Here is a 23,000-nt window from a genome sequence, read left to right as displayed (position 1 = left end):
GGGCTGTCCCTATTTTTTCTTCCATGATCTTTATCGTTTTAGTCTTTATGTTTAGGTCTTTGATCCACTTGGAGTTAATTTTTGTGCTTGGTGTGAGGTATGGGTCCTGTTTCATTCTTTTGCAAATGGATATCCAGTTATGCCAGCACCATTTGTTAAAAAGACTATCTTTTCCCCAATTTGCCGACACTGGTCCTTTGTCAAATATCAGCTGCTCATACGTGGATGCATGTATATCTGGGTTCTCGATTCTGTTCCATTGGTCTATGTGCCTGTTGTTGTACCAGTACCAGGCTGTTTTGACTACTGTGGCTGTAGAATAGGTTCTGAAATCAGGTAGAGTGAGGCCTCCCACTTTCTTCTTTTTCAGTAATGCTTTGCTTATCCGGGGCTTCTTTCCCTTCCATATGAAGTTGGTGATTTGTTTCTCTATCACATTAAAAAATGACAGTGGAATTTGGATCGGAAGTGCATTGTATGTATAGATGGCTTTTGGTAGAATAGACATTTTTACAAAGTTAAGTCTTCCTATCCATGAGCAAGGTATGTTTTTCCACTTAAGTATGTCCTTTTGAATTTCTTGTAGTAGAGCTTTGTAGTTTTCTTTGTATAGGTCTTTTACATCCTTGGTAAGATTTATTCCTAAGTATCTTATCTTCTTGGGGGCTACTGTGAATGGTATTGATTTGGTTATTTCCTCTTCGGTGTTCTTTTTGTTGATGTAGAGGAATCCAAGTGATTTTTGTATGTTTATCTTATAACCTGAGACTCTGCCAAACTCTTCTATGAGTTTCAGTAGTTTTCTGGAGGATTCCTTAGGGTTTTCTGTGTATAAGATCCTGTCATCTGCAAATAGTGATAACTTTACTTCTTCCTTGCCAATCCGGATACCTTTTATTTCTTTGTCTAGCCTAATTGCCCTGGCTAGGACTTCAAGTACGATGTCGAATAAGAGCAGTGATAAAGGGCATCCTTGTCTGGTTCCCGTTCTCAAGGGAAATGCTTTCAGGTTCTCTCCATTTAGAGTGATATTGGCTGTTGGCTTTGCATAGATGCCCTTTATTATGTTGAGGAATTTTCCTTCAATTCCTATTTTGGTAAGAGTTTTTATCATGAATGGGTGTTGGACTTTGTCAAATGCCTTTTCTGCATCAATTGATAAGATCATGTGGTTTTTGTCTTTTGTTTTATTTATGTGATGGATTACATTAATGGTTTTTCTGATATTAAACCAGCCTTGCATACCTGGTATAAATCCCACTTGATCAGGGTGAATTATTTTTTTGATGTGTTGTTGGATTCTATTGGCTAGAATTTTGTTGAGGATTTTTGCATTTATGTTCATGAGGGATATAGGTCTATAATTTTCTTTTTTTGTAATGTCTTTACCTGGTTTTGGTATCAGGGAGATGGTGGCTTCAGAGAATGAGTTGGGTAGTATTCCGTCATTTTCTATGCTTTGAAATACCTTCAGTAGTAGTGGTGTTAAGTCTTCTCTGAAAGTTTGGTAGAACTCTGCAGTGAAGCCGTCCTGGCCAGGGCTTTTTTTTGTTGGAAGTTTTGTGATTACCGTTTCAATCTCTTTTTTTGTTATGGGTCTATTTAGTTGTTCTACTTCTGAATGTGTTAGTTTAGGTAGGTAGTGTTTTCCAGGAATTCATCCATTTCTTCTAGGTTTTCAAATTTGTTAGAGTACAATTTTTCATAATAATCTGAAATGATTCTTTTAATTTCATTTGGTTCTGTTGTGATGTGGTCCTTCTCGTTTCTTATTCGGGTTATTTGTTTCCTTTCCTGTATTTCTTTAGTCAGTCTAGCCAATGGTTTATCAATTTTGCTAATTTTTTCGAAGAACCAGCTTTTGGCTTTGTTAATTCTTTCAATTGTTTTTCTGTTCTCTAATTCATTTAGTTCAGCTCTAATTTTTATTATTTGTTTTCTTCTGGTGCCTGATGGGTTCTTTTGTTGCTCACTTTCTATTTGTTCAAGTTGTACGGACAGTTCTCTGCTTTTGGCTCTTTCTTCTTTTTGTGTGTGTGCATTTATCAATATAAATTGGCCTCTGAGCACTGCTTTTGCTGTGTCCCAGAGGTTTTGATAGGAAGTATTTTCATTCTCGTTGCATTCTATGAATTTCCTTATTCCCTCCTTAATGTCTTCTATAACCCAGTCTTTTTTCAGGAGGGTATTGTTCATTTTCCAAGTATTTGATTTCTTTTCCCTAGTTTTTCTGTTAGTGATTTCTAGTTTTATTGCCTTGTGGTCTGAGAAGATGCTTTGTAATATTTCGATGTTTTGGACTCTGCCGAGGTTTGTTTTATGACCTAATATGTGGTCTATTCTAGAGAATGTTCCATGTGCGCTAGAAAAAAATATATACTTTGCAGCAGTTGGGTGGAGAGTTCTGTATAAGTCAATGAGGTCAAGTTGGTTGATTGTTGTAAGTAGGTCTTCCGTGCCTGTATTGAGCTTCTTATTGGATGTCCTGTCCTTCTCTGAAAGTGGTGTGTTGAAGTCTCCTACTATAATTGTGGAGGTATCTATCTCACTTTTCAATTCTGTTAAAATTTGATTTATGTATCTTGCAGTCCTGTCATTGGGTGCATAAATATTTAATATAGTTATATCTTCCTGATCAATTGTCCCTTTTATCATTATATAGTGTCCTTCTTTATCCTTTGTGGTGGATTTAAGTCTGAAGTCTATTTTGTCAGAAATTAATATTGCTACTCCTCTTTTTTTTTGCTTATTGTTTGCTTGATATATTTTTTTCCATCCTTTGAGTTTTAGTTTGTTTGTGTCTCTAAGTCTAAGGTGTGTCTCTTGTAGGCAGCATATAGATGGATCGTGTTTCTTTATCCAGTCCGAGACTCTCTGTCTCTTTATTGGTGCATTTAGTCCATTTACATTCAGCGTAATTATAGATAAATAAGTTTTTAGTGTTGTCATTTTGATGGCTTTTCATGTGTGTTGTTGGCAATTTCATTTTTCCACATACTTGTTTGTGCTGAGATGTTTTTCTTAGTAAATTGTGAGATCCTCATTTTCATAGTGTTTGACTTTATGTTAGTTGAGTTGTTAACGTTTTTTTTGGCTTTTATCTTGAGTTATGGAGTTGTTATACCTTTTTGTGGTTACCTTATTATTTACCCCTATTTTTCTAAGTAAAAACCTAACTTGTATTGTTCTATATCGCCTTGTATCACTCTCCATCTGGCAGTTCAATGCCTCCTGTATTTAGTCCCTCTTTTTGATTATTGTGATCTTTTACCTATTGACTTCCATGATTCCCTGTTATGTGTATTGTTATTTTTTTTTTAATTAATCTTAATTTGTTTGTTTTTGTGATTTCCCTATTTGAGTTGATATCAGGACATTCTGTTTTGTGACCTTGTATTGTGCTGGTATCTGATATTATTGGTTTTGTGACCAAACAATATCCTTTAGTATTTCTTATAGCTTTGGTTTGGTTTTTGCAAATTCTCTAAACTTGTGTTTGTCTGTAAATATCTTAATTTCGCCTTCATATTTCAGAGAGAGTTTTGCTGGATATATGATCCTTGGCTGGCAGTTTTTCTCCTTCAGTGTTCTGTATATGTCGTCCCATTCCCTTCTTGCCTGCATGGTTTCTGCTGAGTAGTCTGAACTTATTCTTATTGATTCTCCGTTGAAGGAAACCTTTCTTTTCTCCCTGGCTGCTTTTAAAATTTTCTGTTTATCTTTGGTTTTGGCGAGTTTGATGATAATATGTCTTGGTGTTTTTCTTTTTGGATCAATCTTAAATGGGGTTCAATGAGCATCTTGGATAGATATCCTTTCGTCTTTCATGATGTCAGGGAAGTTTTCTGTCAGGAGTTCTTCAACTGTTTTCTCTGTGTTTTCTGTCCCCCCTCCCTGTTCTGGGACTCCAATCCCCCGCAGGTTATCCTTCTTGATAGAGTCCCACATAATTCTTAGGGTTTCTTCATTTTTTTTAATTCTTTTATCTGTTTTTTTTTTCAGCTATGTTGGTGTTGATTCCCTGGTCCTCCAGATGTCCCAGTCTGCATTCTAATTGCTCGAGTCTGCTCCTCTGACTTCCTATTGCATTGTCTAATTCTGTAATTTTATTGTTAATCTTTGGGATTTCTGAATGCTGTCTCTCTATGGATTCTTGCAACTTATTAATTTTTCCACTATGTTCTTGAATAATCTTTTTGAGTTCTTCAACAGTTTTATCAGTGTGTTCCTTGGCTTTTTCTGCAGTTTGCCTTACTTCGTTTGTGATGTCTTGAAGCATTCTGTAAATTAGTTTTTTATATTCTGTATCTGATAATTCCAGGATTGTATCTTCATTTGGGAAAGATTTTGATTCTTTTGTTTGGGGGGTTGTAGAAGCTGTCATGGTCTGCTTCTTTATGTGGTTTGATATCAACTGCTGTCTCCGAGCCATCACTGGGAAACTAGTTTTTCCAGAAAATCCGCTGACTGGTACGCTGGCTCCAGGCTCTGAAAACAATCGCTGCCTCCCCGTATTTGTTCGTTCTCCGTCTCTAAATCTGTGTTTGTTGTTCAGGGTTCGTAGATTGTTATGTATGTGATCGATTCACTTGTTTTTCTGTGTCTTTGTTGCAAGAGGCACCCGCGGTAGCGTTCACCTAGTCCGCCATCTTGGTCCCTGGGACTTTTTTTATTGCAAGTATTTTTATGATCTTTTCAATTCCTTCTTTTGTTATGGGTCTGTTTAAATTTTATTCTTCAGTTTGTGTTAGTTTAGGTAGGTAGTTAGTTTCTAGAGATTTGTCCATTTTTCTAAGTTTTCAATTTTTTTGGAGTACAGTTTTTCATAGTATTCTGTTATGACCTAGTTGATTCTGCTGTAATGTCACCCAGCTCATTCGTTATTTTGATTGTTTGCATCTTCTCATTCTTTTTCTTTGCTAATTTGACCAGTCTTTTGTCTATTTTATTGATTCTCTTAAAGAGCCAACTTCTAGTTTTGTTGAATCTTTCCTTTGCTTTTCTGTTTTCTATTTCATTTATTTCTGCTCTAATTTTTGTTATTTCCTTTTTTCTGGTGACTGTGGGCTTCTTTTCCTGCTCTTTTTCAATTTGTTTGACTTGTAGGGTTAAGCTATTGATTTTGGCTTTCTTCTTTTTTAATGTGTGTGTTTAATTCCTTGAATTCTCTTCTAAGCTTTTGCTGTGACTGCAAGTTTTGGTATGTTGTGCTTTCTATTCTCATTTGATTCTAGGAATTTTTTTTTTTTTTAATTTCATCTATTATTCAGTGGTTTTTCAGCAAGGTGTTTATTCAATTTCCATGTATTTGATTTTTTGCCCTGTTCTTGTTATTGATTTCTAATTTTATAGCATTGTGGTCAGAGAAGATGCTTTGTAACATTTTATTGCTTTTGAATTTATCGAGGCTTGCTTTGTGGCTCGAGATATGGTCTATTCTGGATAATAATCCATATACATTGGAGAAAAATGTATGTTGTGCTGTTGTTGAGTGGAACGTTCTGTATATACCTATGAAATCATATTGGTTAATTGTGTTACTTAGGTCTTCTGTATCTTTGTTTAGCTTCTTTCTATTTGTTCTGTCCTTCATTGAAAGTGATGTGTTAAAATCTCCTGCTATTATTGTGGAATTACCTATTTCTCTTTTCAATGCTGTTAGAATTTGTTTTATGTATTTTGGATTGCATGTGTAGATATTTATTATGGTTATGTCTTCTTGGTGGATTGTCCCTTTAATCATTATATGATACCCTTCTCTTATGATGGATTTTGATTTAATTCTACTTATCAGAGATTTATATTGCCACTTCTGTTCTTTTTTGGTCACATTTTACATGATATATATTTTTTCCACTCTTTGATTTTTAATTTATTTATGTGTTTGTTTCTAAGGTGTGTCTCTTGTAGGCAACATATTGATGACTCAGGTTTTTTTAATCCATGCTGCCACTCTCCGTCACTTGATTGGTACATTTAAGCCATTTACATTCAGTGATTATTGACCGGTATGAATTTACTGTTGTCAGTTTGATATGCTTTTTGTTGTGGTGTTGACATTTTCTTTGTTTCTCTGTGCTGAGTTCTTTTTTTTTTTTTTAACATATTTTCTTTTCCTTCATTGTTGTTGGTTTTGTGTTTACTAAGTCTTTATGGTTTTCTTCTTTATTTTGGTGTGTGGGTTTATTAACTTTCACTGTGACTTCTCTCAGGTTTACCTTTATCTTCCTAAGTTTAAAGCAGTCTGTTGTTTCTTGATATTGCCATGACTTCCTCTCCATATAGAAGCTCTCTGTCTACACCATTTATTCCGTTTTTTTTTTTTTTTTTCTGAAGTCGTCATCACTTACAGATTGACATATGGTTCCCTGTTTTCAGTTCTGAATCTTTATTTTACTTTCGAGATTTCTATGTCTGGACTGGCATCTTGGTGATGCCATTGTGCAGGTTACTCTTGGATTGTTGACCCATGTCATTTGTTCTCTATCCAAAGAACTCCTTATATTTGTTCTTGTAGGGATGGTCTGGTTTTTACAAATTCCCTTAATTTCTGAGAATGTCCTAATTTTGTCATCATATTTGAGAGATGATTTTGCTGGGTATATAATTCTTGGTTGGCAATTCTTTTCTTTCAGGGTTTTATACATATCACCCGATTACCTTCTTGCCTGTATGGTTTCTGCTGAGAAATCAGAGCTTAGCCTTGTTGTCTCCTTGTAGGTGATATTTTATTTTTCCTGAGCAGCTCTCAGAATTCTCTCTTTATCTTTTGTTTTGGCAAGTTTGAATTATGATATGTTATGGCGACTTTCTTTTGGGAGCTATCTTTTGTGGGGCTTGTTGAGTTCCTTGGCTGGAAATCTTCTCATCTTTTGTGATATTGGGGAAGTTTTCTTTCAGCAGATCTTCAAAACTTCTGTGCTTTTCTTAGTCTCCTCTTGGCCTGGGATTCCAAACATGCATAAATTATTCCTCCTCATAGTGTCCCATATAACTCTTTGGCTTTCTTCACTTTTTTTTTTATTCTTCCTCAAATAAATTGGTATCAAGGGATTTGTCCTCTATGTCAGTAAGTCTTTCTTCACTTTCTTCAATTCTATGTCCTTTGATTGACTTAATCTGTTTCTGATATTTTATTGTTCATTTTCTGGATTTCTAGTTGCTGTTTTTGCATGATTTCCAATTGTTTATTTAATTTATCATTTGGTTTTCATATTACTTTCCTGAATTCTAGGGTTTTGTCTGTGTTTTCCTTAATTTCTTTGAGGACCCTGTACAAAAGCCTTTTGAATTCCTTATCAGGCAGTTCCATTACCATCTCTACCTAAGGAAGATTTTCTGCCCCTTTATATTGGTCACTTTGTTGAGTCATCTTGTCCTGTTTCTTTATATGATTTGGTATTGTTTGCTGTCTCTGAGGAGCCCTGGTGATGCAATGGTTAAGAGCTCAGGTTACTAACCGAAAGGTTGGCAGTTGTGTAGATATTTATTATGGTTATGTCTTCTTGGTGGATTGTCCTTTTAATCATTATATGATGCCCTTCTTTGTCTTTTATGATGGATTTTGATTTAAGGTGTTATTTTATTTATCTATGATTTGTTTTGTTTTGATACATTAAAGCAGGCACTCTCTCTGGTAGGGGAGGGATGGGGAAGAGTGGGTGAGGCCCATGCAGGCATTCTTTCTGGCTAGGCAAGGGGTAGGGGTGGCAGGTGACTGGGAGCCACATAGAGCTATCTCCAGTGGGGGAAGTGTAGGGCATGTGGCTGGGGGTTGCACAGGAATTCTCTCTGGTTGGGGCAGGATTGGACAGGAAGCCTGAGGCCACACAGCTGCTCTCTCTGGCGGGGGAGAGGTAGGGAGAGGAGCTGGAGGTCACACAGGGGCTCTCTATGGTGGGGGAGGGACAGAGTGGGTGACTGGGTGTCACACAGGTGCTCTCTCTAATGGAGGACGGGTGGATGGGCAGAGACAGTGCACACAGGTGCTGTCTCTGGGGTAGGGGAGTGGGTGGACAGGTGGCCAAGGGGCACATAGCCACTCTCTCCAGTGGATGAGGTGTGGGACTGGTGACCAGAGGCTGTACAGGCACTCTTTCCAGCAAGTGAGGGGCAGGGTGGGTGACCAGGTTGCACAGGCACTCTCTCCAGCGGGGGTGGGAGGATGAAGGTGGGGCAGGTGGCCTGTGGTCACACAGGCATTCTCTCTAATAGGAGAGGGGAAGGGTGAGCAGCCAGGAGCCACGAAGGCATGCTCTCCAGTGGGGGAGAGGTGGGATGGGCAGCCAGGGAGGAGGGGAGGGAAAAATAAAAAACAAAAAAGGTCAGGCTCATCTACTGCTCCAATTTTGCCATTTGCCCTGCCAATCAAGTCTCACTGCTGGAAAGTCTTCCTGTCTCTGGGTCCTGATTTTCTCCCTGTTCTGTGTATGCCAGAATCCCTGAAGCTCTTGTCCTCTTGCCTGTACTTTCCCTCCTTAGCTTCAGTTCATGTCCTGCTTACCTTGCTTCACTCTAGGTGTGCCTTTGCAGTTTCTCTGTCTCCAACTGGGAGTTCTGTGATGTTGTCTTCCTATACTCCTCACCCAGCCTAGCTGCCGGCTGTGTTTCAAAATGGCCCCGCTGTGCCAGACTGGCTGGCAGGGCACCTTTGTTCTATATCTCTCCCCATTCGCTGCTGTCATTTGGTTTCTTTTTCTAGTCAGTGTTTGATCTAATCCTATATCCTTTAATTTGATGCTCAGGACTCCAGGGTTGTCATCTGTATCTGTTACACTTTGTTTCTCAGGTCTTTGTTGTAAAGGGAGGGTGTGGTGTGTCTGACTAGGCCGCCATCTTGAATCCTACTTTTCCAGGATTTTAAGTGTCTGGTTTTTCAGAAGTATATCACCAGGACTTTCTTTCACAGTTCTGCTGGGTGGGTTTGAACAGCCAACTTTTGATTAGTAGTCAAGTACAACCCATTTACACCACCCAGGGACCTTGTAGTAGGTGCTCAAAAAATATTTCTGGGATGAATAGTTCTAAGTGGTCTCAGGGGCCCTGCTAGGCATGTTCCAGAGAGCAGCCCTCTGCCTAGCTGGCCTAGATGCTGGTCAGTGGACTCCGGGGAGCTGGGCTGGCATTTCTTAGCTGCCAGAAGGCCTGAGCCCCAGTCCCCTGGCCCCTTGCTAACTGAGAATGACTTGCAAGTGGTGGCCCTGAGAGAAATGGGGGCAGCCATATGTTCCTGGCTCCTCTTGGCAGCCCACAGAGCCACCCTGGGGAACTCCTCTGAGGCCTGTGTAGATGGATAAAGAGTGCTGGGACACAGCTGCCACAGCAGCATTGCTGGGGGGAAACATGATCTGAAAGGAAATGCAATGCATTCACACAAACAGGGGAGCAGAACCCAACAAGCAGTGAAAATCAATACGGTGACAGCAGTGAGTTTTGAAAGGCAAGTGGGGTCAGCCAGTGCTCTACCAATCAGGCTTTCCCAGAGCCAGGCCCAATACCTTGGGCTAGGCTGTGTGCCCCAGAGGCTGGGTGCCTGGAACAAGTGGGTGCTCAGCAAATGTAAGATGAATGCATGACTGGGAGTGGAGGGCTAGAGAAGAAAGGGAGGAAGAGAAAGAGGGAGGAAACAAGCAAAAGGAATTTGTAGAATAAACCTGGATGTGACTTCAGATGCCCCATGTTGAACAAGGGAGACTAACCTTCCCCCATAGAAAGAGAAATAAACTTGTAAAACCATGAAACGCAAATGGGATTATGCTAGGTTTGGCAGAGAAGTGGGAAGAATCTTGGTAGCTACCTCTCAGGATCACCTAGTTCAGGGTCAGCAAACTAGGTCCCACAGGCCAAATCTGTCCTGACACCATTTTTGTAAATAAAGTTTTATTGGCACACAGCCATGCCTGTTTATTTATGTATTGTCTATGGCTGCTTTTATACTGCAGCAACAGGGTTCAGTAGTTGCAACAGAGACTGTATGGCCCACAAAGGCTAAAATATTTACTACCTGGTCCTTTGCAAATTTTGCTGACTCCTGCCTTAAATGTGTCCACGCTCCCAGTTCTGACAGCTTGGGCGTAAGGTAGCTGGAGTCTTCTCCTGCACAGTATGCACTGGGGCAGCAGCAAGCAGCAGGAGACTTGGGTTCAAATCCTGACTCCACCCCTGACTCTTTAAGTATCCGTACATAGGCAGGTTACATCACCACATCTTCCTTTGTTTCCTCATCTATCAAACTGGGTTAAGGATGCCTTCTTGGTGTACATGTCAAGTTTTAGTGCACATTAGGTGATATCTGTCTCAGATCACTGCTAAACCTCAGCTTGGCCAAGCATCCAACACATCTTAGAGAAGCACCCACTACATAACAGCACAAGAGACCTGTCGGACACAGTGTATACTCTCAGATTGTTTACAACCTAGTTGATGGGAAGAGGCACAAAGTCTGGAGCCAGATCTAGACTGTCTAGGTTTGATTCACAGCTCTGTCACTTACCAGCTATGTGGCCTCAGGCAGGCTACTTGACCTCTCTGGGCCACATTTCCTCATCTCTGAGATGGGGTTAATGATAGAGCCTACCTAACAGGGGTATGGCCAGGTTTAAATGAGTTAATGTATGTGAAGTAGTACATACAGCACATTGAAAGTGCTATAAAAAATATTACTTATTATTATAGCTATAATTGATGGGAAACCTGAACCTGCTTTCTTTTCTTTTTTTATTAAATAGCTCATTTCACTTTTTTTTGTTGTTGAAAATATACACAGCAGAACATACACCAATTCAACAATTCCTACATGTACGATTGAGTGACATTGATTACATTCTTCAGGTTTTGCCACCATTCTTACCCTCCTTTTCCAGATGGTTCCTCCCTCATTAATATAAATCACTCCCCTCCTAAGCTTCCTATCTAATTTGCTGTTTTGGGTTGCTGTTGTCAATTTGTTCCCAGATAGATAGTTCTTTAAAAGGGCACAGTTCTCAAGGTAGATGGTCTTTATTAATTAAGCTAAGCTAGTTTGCAAACCTGCTTTCATATGTACTAGTGTGGGCTTGTTGCTGTTGTTAGGTGCCACCGAGTGGGTTCAGACTCATAGCAACCCTGTGTGCAACAGAATGAAACACTGCCCGGTCCTGTGCCATCCTCACAATCTTTGCTGTGCTTGAGTCCATCACTGTAGGTGCCATGTCAATCCATCTTGCTGAGGGTCTTCCTCCCTTTCGCTGACCCTCTACTTTACCAAACATGGTGTCCTTTTCCAGGGACTGGTCCCTCCTGATAACATATCCAAAGTATGTGAGATGAAGTCTCACCATCTTCACTTCTTTTTTTTTTTTTTTTTTTATTGTACTTTAAATGAAAATTTACACAGCAGAATAGTTTCTCATTAAACAATTAATACGCATTGTTTTGTGACACTGGTTGCCAACCCCACGAAATGTCAGCACTATTCTCTTCTCGACCTTGGGTTCCCCATTACCAGATCTCCTGTCCCCTCTGCCTTTTCGTCCTTGCCCCTGGGCTGGTGTGCCCATTTAGTCTCGTTTTGTTTTTTGGGCCTGTTTTATCTTTGGCTGAAGGGTGACCCTCAAGAGTGACTTTATTACTGAGCTGTAAGAGTGTCTGGCGGCCAAACTCTTGGGGTTTCTCTAGCCTCTGTCAGACCAGTTAGTCTGGTCTTTTTGTGTGTGTGTGTGTGGGAGTTAGAATTTTGTTCAACATTTTTCTCCAGGTCTGTCCAGGACCCTCTATTGTGATCCCTGTCAGAACAATCAATGGTGGTACCTGGGCACCATCTAGTTCTGCTGGTTTCAGTCTAGTGGAGACTGTGGTAATTGTGCTCCATTAGTCCTTTGGACTAATCTTTCCCTTGTGTCTTTGGTATTCTTCATTCTCCCTTTCTACAGATGGGGTGAGATCAGTAGAGTATCTTAGATGGCCAGTCACAAGCTTTTAAGACCCCAGATGCTACTCACCTAAGTGGAACATAGAGCATTTTCTTTATAAACTATATTATTGCCATCTTCACTTCTAAGGAGAATTCTAGCTGTACTTCTTTCAAGACAGGTTTGTTTGTTCTTCTGGCAGTACATGGTGCATTCAATATTCTTCACCAATACCATAATTCAAAGACATCTATTCTTCTTCAGTCTTCCTTATTCTTTGTCCAGATTTCACATGCATATGAAGCAATTAAAATACCATGGCCTGGGTCAGGTGTACCTTAGTCCTAAGGACGACATCTTTGCTTTTTAACACTTTAAAGAGTTCTTTTGCAGCAGATTTGCCCAAGGGCAGGGGCCCTGTTAGATGGCTCAGTGTACTCTGTCCTCACAATTATAAAAACTACTCAAATGTTTGGGCATGTGAGTGCAATCATCAGAAGCCCAAACCACAGCCAAGCCCATTCTCAGACTTTTGTTGTTGTTATGTTGTTAGGTGCTGGTAGAGACCGTTCCAACTCATAGTGACCCTATGTACAACAGAATGAAACTCTGCCTGGTCCTGCGTCATCTTCACAATCTTTGTTAAGCTTGAGCCCATTGTTGCAGACACTGCGTCAGTCCATCTCATTGTGAGTCTTCCTCTTTTTTGCTGACCCTGAAAGTATGATCTCCTTCTCCAGGGACTGGTTCCTCCTCATAACATGTCTAAAGCATGCCATTCTCACTTTTAAGGAGCATTCTGGCTGTACTTCTTCCAAGACAAACTTGTTTGTTCTCCTGGCAGTCCATGGTATATTCAATATTCTTTGCCAACACCATAATTCAGAGGCATCAATTCTTCTTTGGTCTTCCTTATTCCTTGTCCAGCTTTCACATGCATTATGAGGCAATTGAGAACACCATGGCTTGGGTCATGTGCACTTTAGTCCCTAAAGTGACATCTTTACTTTTTAACACTTTAAAGAGGTCTTTTGCAACAGATTTGCCCAATGCACGCCATTTCATTTCTTGACTAGGAGACTAGGTGACTAGGAGGATTGAATGAGTACAAGGAGTTATGAACACAGATGACATTAAGAGTATACTTGCAAACTTTTCCAGCACTAGGATAGATATGGTTTAAATTTCCATTAATGGTTTTCCAGGACAAAAGGGTATTCATACCAGAAAAACAAATCACACGTGGTACCACCTGCTGATATCACTAAGCAGGAGAGATGCATATGTAAATGAACCAGCCAAAATTAAACAGTAAGACCACTTTGAGTAATATCTGAAAAATCATGGTGGGAAACAAGCTAATTTCAGCATAATGCCTACTATGGGCCAGGCACTCAATTCATCATCTTATTTAATCCTTGCAACAACCCTTTCTACCACCTCAAACATACCAACTATTGTGAGGACGGTACAGGACTGGGAAATGTTTTGTTCTGTTGTACATAGGGTCTCTATGAGTCAGGACTAACTCGACTGCACCTAACAACAACAATCTTTTGAGGTAGGAATTATTATCCCTGATTCATAGTTTGGCTCACTGAGGCTGAGCATGATTAAGGTACTTGTCCCAGGTGACCGAGCTAGTAAAGGTAGAAAAATGATAGAATTCCATTTTATTTTTGCTACACTCTACAGGTCAACTAGTTCAACCTTCCACCCAAGATAACACCCCTGACAGATGGTCATCTAGCCCCCCAGGGGCGTAGTCCCCTTACCAAAGGCAGCCCAGCCCCCTGTTGGAGAGCACCAGTTGCTAAGCCCTTCTTACACCTCCCTGTCCTTTACATCTATTGGTCTTTCTAGTCTTGGAGAGGTAAACCTCATCTTCCATCTGATAGCATTCTACATTACATATCTGCTCCAGAGGTTCTTCCCTCAGCTAAGCAAATTGGATTGTTCTATTTCTCAGGTGGCATGGTTTCCAGATCTCTCACCCACCTGGTCAACCTCTTTAGGGCTCCTGTTTAACTCTATTTTAAACACTTGTCTTAGTTATCTAGTGCTGCTATAACTATAACAGAGATACCGCAAGTGGATGGCTTTAACAAACAGAAATTTATTCTCTTACAGTTTAGGAGGCTAGAAGTCTGAATTTAGGGCACCAGCCCTAGGGAAAGGCTTTATCTCTCTGCCGCCTCTGGGAGAAGATACTTGTCTCCTTTCAACATCTGTGGGCCTGGCTTTCCTTGGAAATACCCATGGGTCTAGGCATCAATCTTCCCCTCGGTCTAGGAGGTTCTCAGTGCAGGGACTCCAGATCCAAAGGACACACTCTGCTCCCAGCTCTTCTTTCTTGGTGGTAGTAGGTCCCTTTTTTCTCTGCTCACTTTTCACTCCTTTTATCTTTTGTAAAATAAAAGGTGATATAGGCCATACCCCAGGGGAACTCCCCTCACATTGGATCAGGGCTGTGATGTGCATAAGGGTGTTGCACCCCCACTAATCCTGTCCTATTAACATAGCAAACATAACCTAATCCTCTTTAACATGACCTAATCCTGCCTCATATCCCCCATGTGTCTGTCAGTTTGTCGTACTGTGGGTCACCCATGGAGGACAGGTTTCAGCTGAGCTTCCAGACTAAGACAGACTAGGAAGAAGGACTCGGCAGTCTACTTCTGAAAAGCATTAGCCACTGAAAGCCTTATGAATAGCAGCGGAACATTGTCTGATATACTGCTGGAAGATGAGCCCCCAGGTTGGAAGGCACTCAAAAGATGACTGCAGAAGAGCTGCCTCCTCAAAGTAGAGTCGACCTTAATGATGTGGATGGAGTCAAGGTTTTGGGACCTTCATTTGCTGATGTGGCACGACTCAAAATGAGAAGAAACAGCTGCAAACATCCATTAATAATTGGAACCTGAAATGTACGAAGTATGAATCTAGGAAAATTAGAAATCGTCAAAAATGAAATGGAACGCATAAACATTGATATCCTAGGCATTAGTGAGCTGAAATGGACTGCTATTGGCCATTTTGAATTGGTCAGTCATATAGTCTACTCTGCTGGGAATGACAACTTAAAGAGGAATGGTGTTGCATTCATTGTCAAAAAGAACATTTCAAGATCTATCCTGAAGTACAACGCTATCAGTGATAGGATAATATCCATATGCCTACAAGGAAGACCAGTTAATGCGACTATTATTCAAACTTATGCACCAACCACGAGGGCCAAAGATGAAAAAAATAGAAGATTTTTATCAGCTGCTGCAGTCTGAAACTGATCGAACATACAATCAAGATGAGTTGATAATTACCAGTGATTGGAATGTGAAAGTTGGAAACAAAGAAGAAAGATCGGTAGTTGGAAAATATGGCCTTGGTGATAGAAACAATGCCGGAGATCGAATGATAGAATTTTGCAAGACCAACGACTTCTTCATTGCAAATACCTTCTTTCACCAACATAAACGGTGACTATACACATGAACCTCACCAGAGGGAGCACACAGAAATCAAATAGACTACATCTGTGGAAACAGATGATGGAAAAGCTCAATATCATCAGTCAGGACAAGGCCAGGGGCCAACTGTGGAACACACCATCAATTGCTCATATGCAAGTTCAAGCTGAAACTGAAGAAAATCAGAGCAAGTCCACGAGATCCAAAATATGACCTTGAGTATATCCCACCTGAATTTAGAGACCACCTGAAGAATAGACTTGATGCATTGGACACTAGTGACCAAAGACCAGATGAGTTGTGGAATGACATCAAGGACATCATTCATGAAGAAAGCAAGAGGTCACTGAAAAGACAGGAAAGAGAGAAAAACCCAAGATGGATGTGAGAGGAGACTCTGAAACTTGCTCTCAAAGGTCGAGCAGCTAAAGCAAAAGGAAGAATTGATGAAGTAAAAGAACTGAACAGAAGATTTCAAAGGGTCTCTCGAGAAGACAAAGTATTATAATGACATGTGCAAAGAGCTGGAGATGGAAAACCAAAAGGGAAGAACACGCTCAGTGTTTCTCAAGCTGAAATAACTGAAGAAAAAATTCAAGGCTTGAGTTGCAATAGTGAAGGGTTCCATGGGGAAAATATTAAACGAGGCAGGAAGCATCAAAAGAAGATGGAAGGAATACACAGAGTCATTATACCAAAAAGAATTAGTCGATGTTCAACCATTTCAAGAGGTGGCATATGATCAGGAACTGACGGTACTGAAGGAAGAAGTCTAAGCTGCTCTGAAGGTATTGTCGAAAAAACAAGGCTTCAAGAATTGATGGAATATCAATTGAGATGTTTCAACAAACAGATGCAGTGCTGGAGGTGCTCACTCATCTATACCAAGAAATATGGAAGACAGCTTCCTGGCCAACTGACTGGAAGAGATCCATATTTATGCCTATCCCCAAGAAAGGTGATCCAACTGAATGTGGAAATTATAGAACAATATCATTAATATCACACACAAGCAAAATTTTACTGAAGATCGTACAAAAACGGCTGCAGCAGTATATCGACAGGGAACTGCCAGAAATTCAGGCCGGTTTCAGAAGAGATGTGGAACCAGGGATATCATTGCTGATGTCAGGTGGATCCTGGCTGAAAGCAGAGAATACCAGAAGGATGTTTACCTGTGCTCTATTGACTATGCAAAGGCATTCGACTGTGTGGATCATAACAAATTATGGATAACATTGGGAAGAATGGGAATTCCAGAACACTTAATTGTGCTCATGAGGAACCTTTACAGAGATCAAGAGGCAGTTGTTCAGACAGAACAAGGGGACACTGATTGGTTTAAAGTCAGGAAAGGTGTGTGTCAGGGTGTGTTCTTTCACCATACAAATTCAATCCATATGCTGAGCAAATAATCCAAGAAGCTGGACTATATGAAGAAGAACAGGGCACCAGGATTGGAGGAAGACTCATTAACAACCTGCGTTATGCAGATGACACAACCTTGCCTGCTGGAAGTGAAGAGGACTTGAAGAACTTCCTAATGAAGATTAAAGACCACAGCCTTCAGTATGGGTTGCACCTCCACATAAAGAAAACAAAAATCCTCATAACTGGACCAACGAGCAACATCATAATAAACGGAGAAAAGATTGAAGTTGTCAAGGATTTCATTTTACTTGGATCCACAATCAAAAGCCATGGAAGCAGCAGTGAAGAAATCAAACGATCCATTGCATTGGGTAAATCTGCTGCAAAGGACCTCTTTAACGTGTTGGAGAGCAAAAACGTCACCTTGAAGACTAAGGTGTGCCTGACCCAAGCCACGGTATTTTCAATCACATCATATGCGTGTGAAAGCTCGACAGTGAATAAGGGAGACTGAAGAACAATTGACGCCTTTGAATTGTGGTGTTGGCGAAGAGTATTGAATATACCATGGACTGCCAAAAGAACGAATAAATCTGTCTTGGAAGAAGTACAACCAGAATGCTCCTTAGAAGCAAGGATGTGTCTTACATACTTTGGACATGTTGTCAGGAGGGATCAGTCCCTGCAGAAGGACATCACGCTTGGCAGAGTACAGGGTCAGCGGAAAAGAGGAAGACCCTCAACGAGGTGGATTGACACAGTGGCTGCAACAATGAGCTCAAGCATAATGGTTGTAAGGATGGCTCGGGACTGGGCAGTGTTTCATTCTGTTGTGCATAGGGTCGCTCTGAGTTGGAACCGACTCGATGGCACCTAACAACAACAACAATCTGCCTCATTAACTTAACGGACAACTCACTCCCAAATGAGACCATAACCACAAGTACAGAGGCTAGGATTTACAACACATCACAAAACGGAGGATAACCATCAGATCGCAAAATGGAGGACAACCACACAATGCTGAGAATAAAGGCCTAGCCAAGTTGACAGGTATTTTGCAGGGGACACATTTCAATCCATAACAACACTCATCACAGGAGACAGCTATTAACATTCCTCAGTTCTAGCATCTCTGCAAAGTCACCACCTCCAGATGGCCAAAGTGACTTGAAGGGAAAGAATTGCACATTTGAAATGGGCCAGAAGTACCTCAAGGTTTAGGCCCCATTCAGGCTTCATCTGGATCCCACCAGAGCATCTGCTCCTTCAGAAAGTCAAGAAACAGACGCAGTGTCTTAAATGACTTGTGCTGAGGCATGCTCAACCCAGCCAACATGTTGAGCATCTGCTTTTTGAAACATTGTGGTAGGTCTTGGAAGAATAGCAATAATTAAGAAAATTTGTTGTGTGCCCACTATGTGCAAAGGCATTGTGTTAAACACCAGTGATATTAGGGTGAGCAAGGCTCGTTGACTTCATGCAGCTTGGTGTCTAGTGAGGCATAGCAACAAATAAGCCAGCCATTATAACCTGTGTGTAAGTGCTGAGACAGGCATAGCGTGGGGTCCTATAAGGAGCTCAAAGAAGGGGCACTGATTTAGGTGGAGCAGATGGGTGGTAGGGGGCTAGACAAGGCTTCCCAGAGGAAGTGCTTTTCAGGAGGAGAGATGAGGAAGGGCTAGTGAGTTATAGGACCGAGAGAAAGAAGAGTGTTCCAGGTGGAGGGTGCATAATGGAGAAGGCTCAGAGGTGTGAGGGCAGGTGTTTTAAGGAATTGAAAGACATCCATTATTGCTACAGCATAAGATTCAATGGTAGGAGTGGATGGGGAACTACCCACTTAAAGCTGGAGGGTAGGCAGAGTCCAGTTCCTACAGGGCTTCATAGATTGCATTAAGGGGTTTAAACTTCAATCTGAGAGTAATAAAGAACCATTGGTGTGTTTTAAGCAGGGAAATTACATAGTCAGATTTGCATTTTAGAAAAATCATTTTGATTGCAGTGTGGAGAATGGATAGGAAAGTGGGTAGGCAGGACTGAGTTCACTGAGGCCAGTTAGAAGTCCAAGAGGGAGATGAGGGTGGCCTGAGCTAAGACAACAGCACCAAGGATGGAAATGAGTGGGTGGCTTTGAGAGGTGCTTCCAAAAAATCAAAAACCCGTTGCTGTCGAGTCTATTCCAACACATAGCGACCATATAGGACAGAGTAGAACTGCCCCATAGGATTTCTGAGGAGCACCTGGTGGATTCAAGCTGCCAACCTTTTGGTTAGCAGCCATAGCTCTTAACCACTATGCCACCAGGGTTTTCTGAGAGGTGCTTAGGTAGCGGAATTGTTTGGATATGAGGGGTGTGAGAGAAAGTATTAAGAACAATTCCTAACGTCCTCGCTTGGGCAATAGGAGCAGGAAGAGGATGAGTAGCATTTGGGACAGGTTGATTTTGAGGTCACTGTGGGATGCTGGGGAGATGTGGAACCAACTTTAGCACGTACCTGTATATAGCTCAGGAAAGAAGATCGGGTGGGGAACAGACGTTTGGAAGCCATCGGCACACAGAGAATGACTGAATCCTGCCCTAGGTGGAGTGGCATTCTCCCTTTGAAGCCACAAAAAACTAATGGAGGCCTGTGCAAATGGCCCTGTCAGGCCACTTGAGATTTAGAAGAGGCACTCTGGGAGACCTCACCCTGTGGTCTGTCTTTTCATGCTCAGGTCACAGGAATGGCAGTAAACCCACGACCATCGGGAAAGGCCAGCTGCATGAGAACAAGGAAGATGGAGAGTTCTGGTATTTACTCCTCTTTACAAATTGTGTTTTAAATCCTTATTGCCCAATCCTTCAGCCCCTACCCCCTTCGCTAAACTTTTTTGAGGATGGAGATTAGCTTTGCAGATACCTGTTTAGAGGGAGCCTCTTTTCTCTATCAAAATACAAAAGCTTTGGATGAGAAATTACTTTTGTATTCCCTCTTTGTGTGAAAGGTATTTAAGCTCTAAAGCTTTACAGTTTCTAGGACATGTTTTTAGGAAAATAAAATACCTGAAGCAAAGCTTTGAAATCCACAGTCTTGTGGAAACAAGGATGTATAGTTATCATACCTATATATTCTATACCATCTTGTTGGGTGCCTGGAGCTCCACAGTCTCTCCTGGCATGAATCTCCAAAAGAGGCAACAAAGCATTGATCTCCCAGCGCTGAACCCAGAGTTCTGGGTGAGACATCTGTGTCCACACCCAGCAGTTATGCATGAGTAGATGTTTTGAAAAACACATTGTTGGCTGTATGCTCACATCTTAGACAATAAGTAGGACATTTCTCTGAACGGTTGTCTGGTTTACTTAGTGGCATATTTAAATGAAATTGGCAGGTATTAAAAAGGAGGCTGGGTTTAACTAATTAAGAACCAGACCAGTAACCAAACCAGTTCTGACTCATAGCGACCCCATAGGAGAAAGTAGAACTGCCCTACGGGGTTTCCAAGGAGGAGCTGGTGGATTCGAACTGCTGACCTTTTGGTTAGCAGAAAAATTCTTAACCACTGCATCATCAGGGCTACAATTAAGAACCAGAGGAGGGACAAATGTGAATTAGAAGGGAAAAGATCTCCAGTGCCCCCACTTTCATCACAGAAGGAGGTGAACTTGAAGTGTTGAATCCAGTTTACTCTGATAAAGACCTCAACAATGAACTTGGCAAATGGCCCTAGGGGAAGGTGATTTTCCAGGCAGCATGTAGGCCACTTAGCAGAAAGAACTAGGTGACTGTCCTTTGGCTACAGGAGGGCTGGCAATTTGATCAGTGCATTGGCGACAGATGGTGGTTGACAATGGAGCACCTGCCAGGTGCTCTGAGACTTGCAGAGCCCAGAACTTGAGTCTATCCTTGCCCTCTGGCCACTGAAGGGAGAGGTGCATAAATGAGCTGAAGAGGAGTACCTGATGGTGGGTCCCAGGGTGATGCAAGTGACTTTGGGGAGGAGAATGAGGCTCTGGCCTTTGGGTAGGGCAACTGTGAGCCAGTGGATATTTTCTTTGCAAAGTGAAGGAGTGATGTGATAGGCAGCCTCCTCCCACTTCCTGGGACAAGAGCAGTGGTCATTTAGTGATGTGTGTCTATTTTTAACAGGATTTCATGTCAAGATTTCCAGAATAACTTCTCCTGCCTGTGTTTCGTGTAACCAGACTCCAATCAGCCTGGATCGTGGAAACACGCTCCATGAAAGATGGTCTGAAATGATGTTTAAGAACCAAGGGATTCAAGGAAACTCTGCAGGTAGTAGTGACACTGGTAATTATTATGCCTACCAGAAGCTGCCAGCCTGGGTCCTGTCCTAGCTTTAGTTCTCACTGGCCCCATGATTTTAGACTGTCAGGGAGGATGAACAGACAGTAGGTTGACAGCTGAAAGGGGCAGCTACTGTTTCTCCCACGGAAAAGATTGCCGGTGGAAGGCAGGCAGGAGAGTCTTAAATGTGCACCCTTCCCTGTCCCTTCGTGCTCTATCACTGTCCCTCTGCTAACCTACACCTGTCTCCTGGGAGTACATCAGGCTCCCCTCCCTTCAGTCAGTATCCAAGATGGGGTGGATCTTGTTGAAAGAGCATTGGACAAAAAGCCAAGGTCTTGGTTAAACCATTACCTTTACCTCATACTAGCTTTGTGACTCTGGGAATAGAGTTATTCTCTCTGTCCTCAGCCCCTCTGACTATAAAGAATGGAATTAGTAATCCCTGTCTGCCCCATGAGACCACAAAGCACCTTCAGAACCAAGGAAGACTATCCCTGTCCTGTCTTGGAAGGGTGTCTCCTGCAGCAGCATGCTGAGATTTCAGTGGTGGGCACACTTCAGAATCTGTCCTTCTTGAACTCCACTGTGATGGATCTTGTTGACTCTGTCTTGAGGGAGTCACATACTGTCACTTTACCTCCCACTCCCATTTGTGACATTGATGAGTGGCACAGCTCTCTGCAAAGATGAGTCTGAGTGTGCTTACATGTTTCTGGAAGAAGAGGTTGTGTAGACAGTGTTTTTGTGTGTGTGCTTTTGTGTGTGTGTGCACCCAGACATATGCATCCCCCTCTTCCTGGGAACCGTGTACCAAGAATGACTGGCTCTAATAACCCCATACCTCAGGTGTCACCCTTTCTTCACCATTCAAGCTCTTTACTCTCCTGGCCAGAGAACCTAGTCACAAGGAGGCTATGAGCAGACTCTGGGGCACCTGCTAAATCACTCTGGGGCAACAAATGCACTGACTCACCTTCCTGAGCTCCATCTGTCTCACTGTGCAGCAAAAGCCCCTTCCTTGAATATGCTGGACATAAATGGACTAACCCAAATTATATATATTGGGCCATTTTCAATAATTCCTTATAAGGGAGAGAGGGGAGGGAAGTGGTGATCAAGTGCTGCTAAGTGCACTCCAATGCATCGTCTTATTCAGTTCTCCAAAAATCCTAGGACCTTTACCATCCTCTTTGCCTCCCCATTTTCTATGGTGACTGAAGCCTTCTGATCTGTATTAATTCATCTTTATCTTGACTTACCTTCATCCTTTCGTATATTTGAATCTTATAATTTCTGCATTTGTTCACTAGGCTTCCTCTGAATTCAGTGAGGAGGTTTGGGTAGTTGAGCACTGCAAATTGCCATCTCTCTGCCTATTTGCTCTGTTTCCATTGGTGTTTTGGGATTGATGTGCATTCCCAGGCTCTGATGGTTACCGCCAATGCTTAAGCTCACACATACATGGAGACTCCGGAATTTCACTTATTACTATCAAATGGCCCTCTACCTAACAGTTTAAAAAACTTGTTCACCAAAGGGGGAATATACTCTCCCTTCATGTTTGTGTGTGTGTGTGTGTGTGTGTGTGTGTGTGTGTGTGCGTGTTAGGTAAAAGTTTACAGAGCAAATTAGCTTCTCACTAAATAAGTAATACACAAACTGGTTTATGACATTGGTTGTCAACCGGCGATGTGTCAACACTCTCCCCTTCTTCACCACAGGTTCCTTGTTTCCATTCGTTCAGTTTTCCTGTCCCTTCCTGCCTTCTCATCTTTGCTTTTCGACTGGTGTGCCCATTTAGTATCGTGTACATGATTGAACTATGAATCACGTTCCTCGAATGTGTTATTGTTTGCTCTGTAGAAGAGTCTAACCTTTGGCTGAAGGGTGAACCTAGGGAGTGACTTCAGTACTGAGTTAAAAGGGTGTCCAGGGGCCATACTCTTGGGGTTTCTCCAGACTTTCAGACCAACAAGTCT

The 23,000-nt window shown here is 41.7% G+C and overlaps 1 protein-coding gene across 1 annotated transcript in view; it reads left to right on the top strand.

Moving 5' to 3' along the window:
* Window positions 1-23,000, top strand: part of CAPN13 (calpain 13) — a 114,385-nt gene that overhangs the window by 60,506 nt on the left and 30,879 nt on the right. The window contains 3 exon segments of the mRNA XM_049904030.1: window positions 19,445-19,520; window positions 20,860-20,893; window positions 20,895-21,009. Of these exon segments, the coding sequence (XP_049759987.1) occupies window positions 19,445-19,520; window positions 20,860-20,893; window positions 20,895-21,009 (225 nt within the window).

Source organism: Elephas maximus, chromosome 12 (assembly GCF_024166365.1).
Source record: "Elephas maximus indicus isolate mEleMax1 chromosome 12, mEleMax1 primary haplotype, whole genome shotgun sequence".
NCBI lineage: Eukaryota > Metazoa > Chordata > Mammalia > Proboscidea > Elephantidae > Elephas > Elephas maximus.
This window is presented reverse-complemented; position numbering and strand designations above follow the sequence as displayed.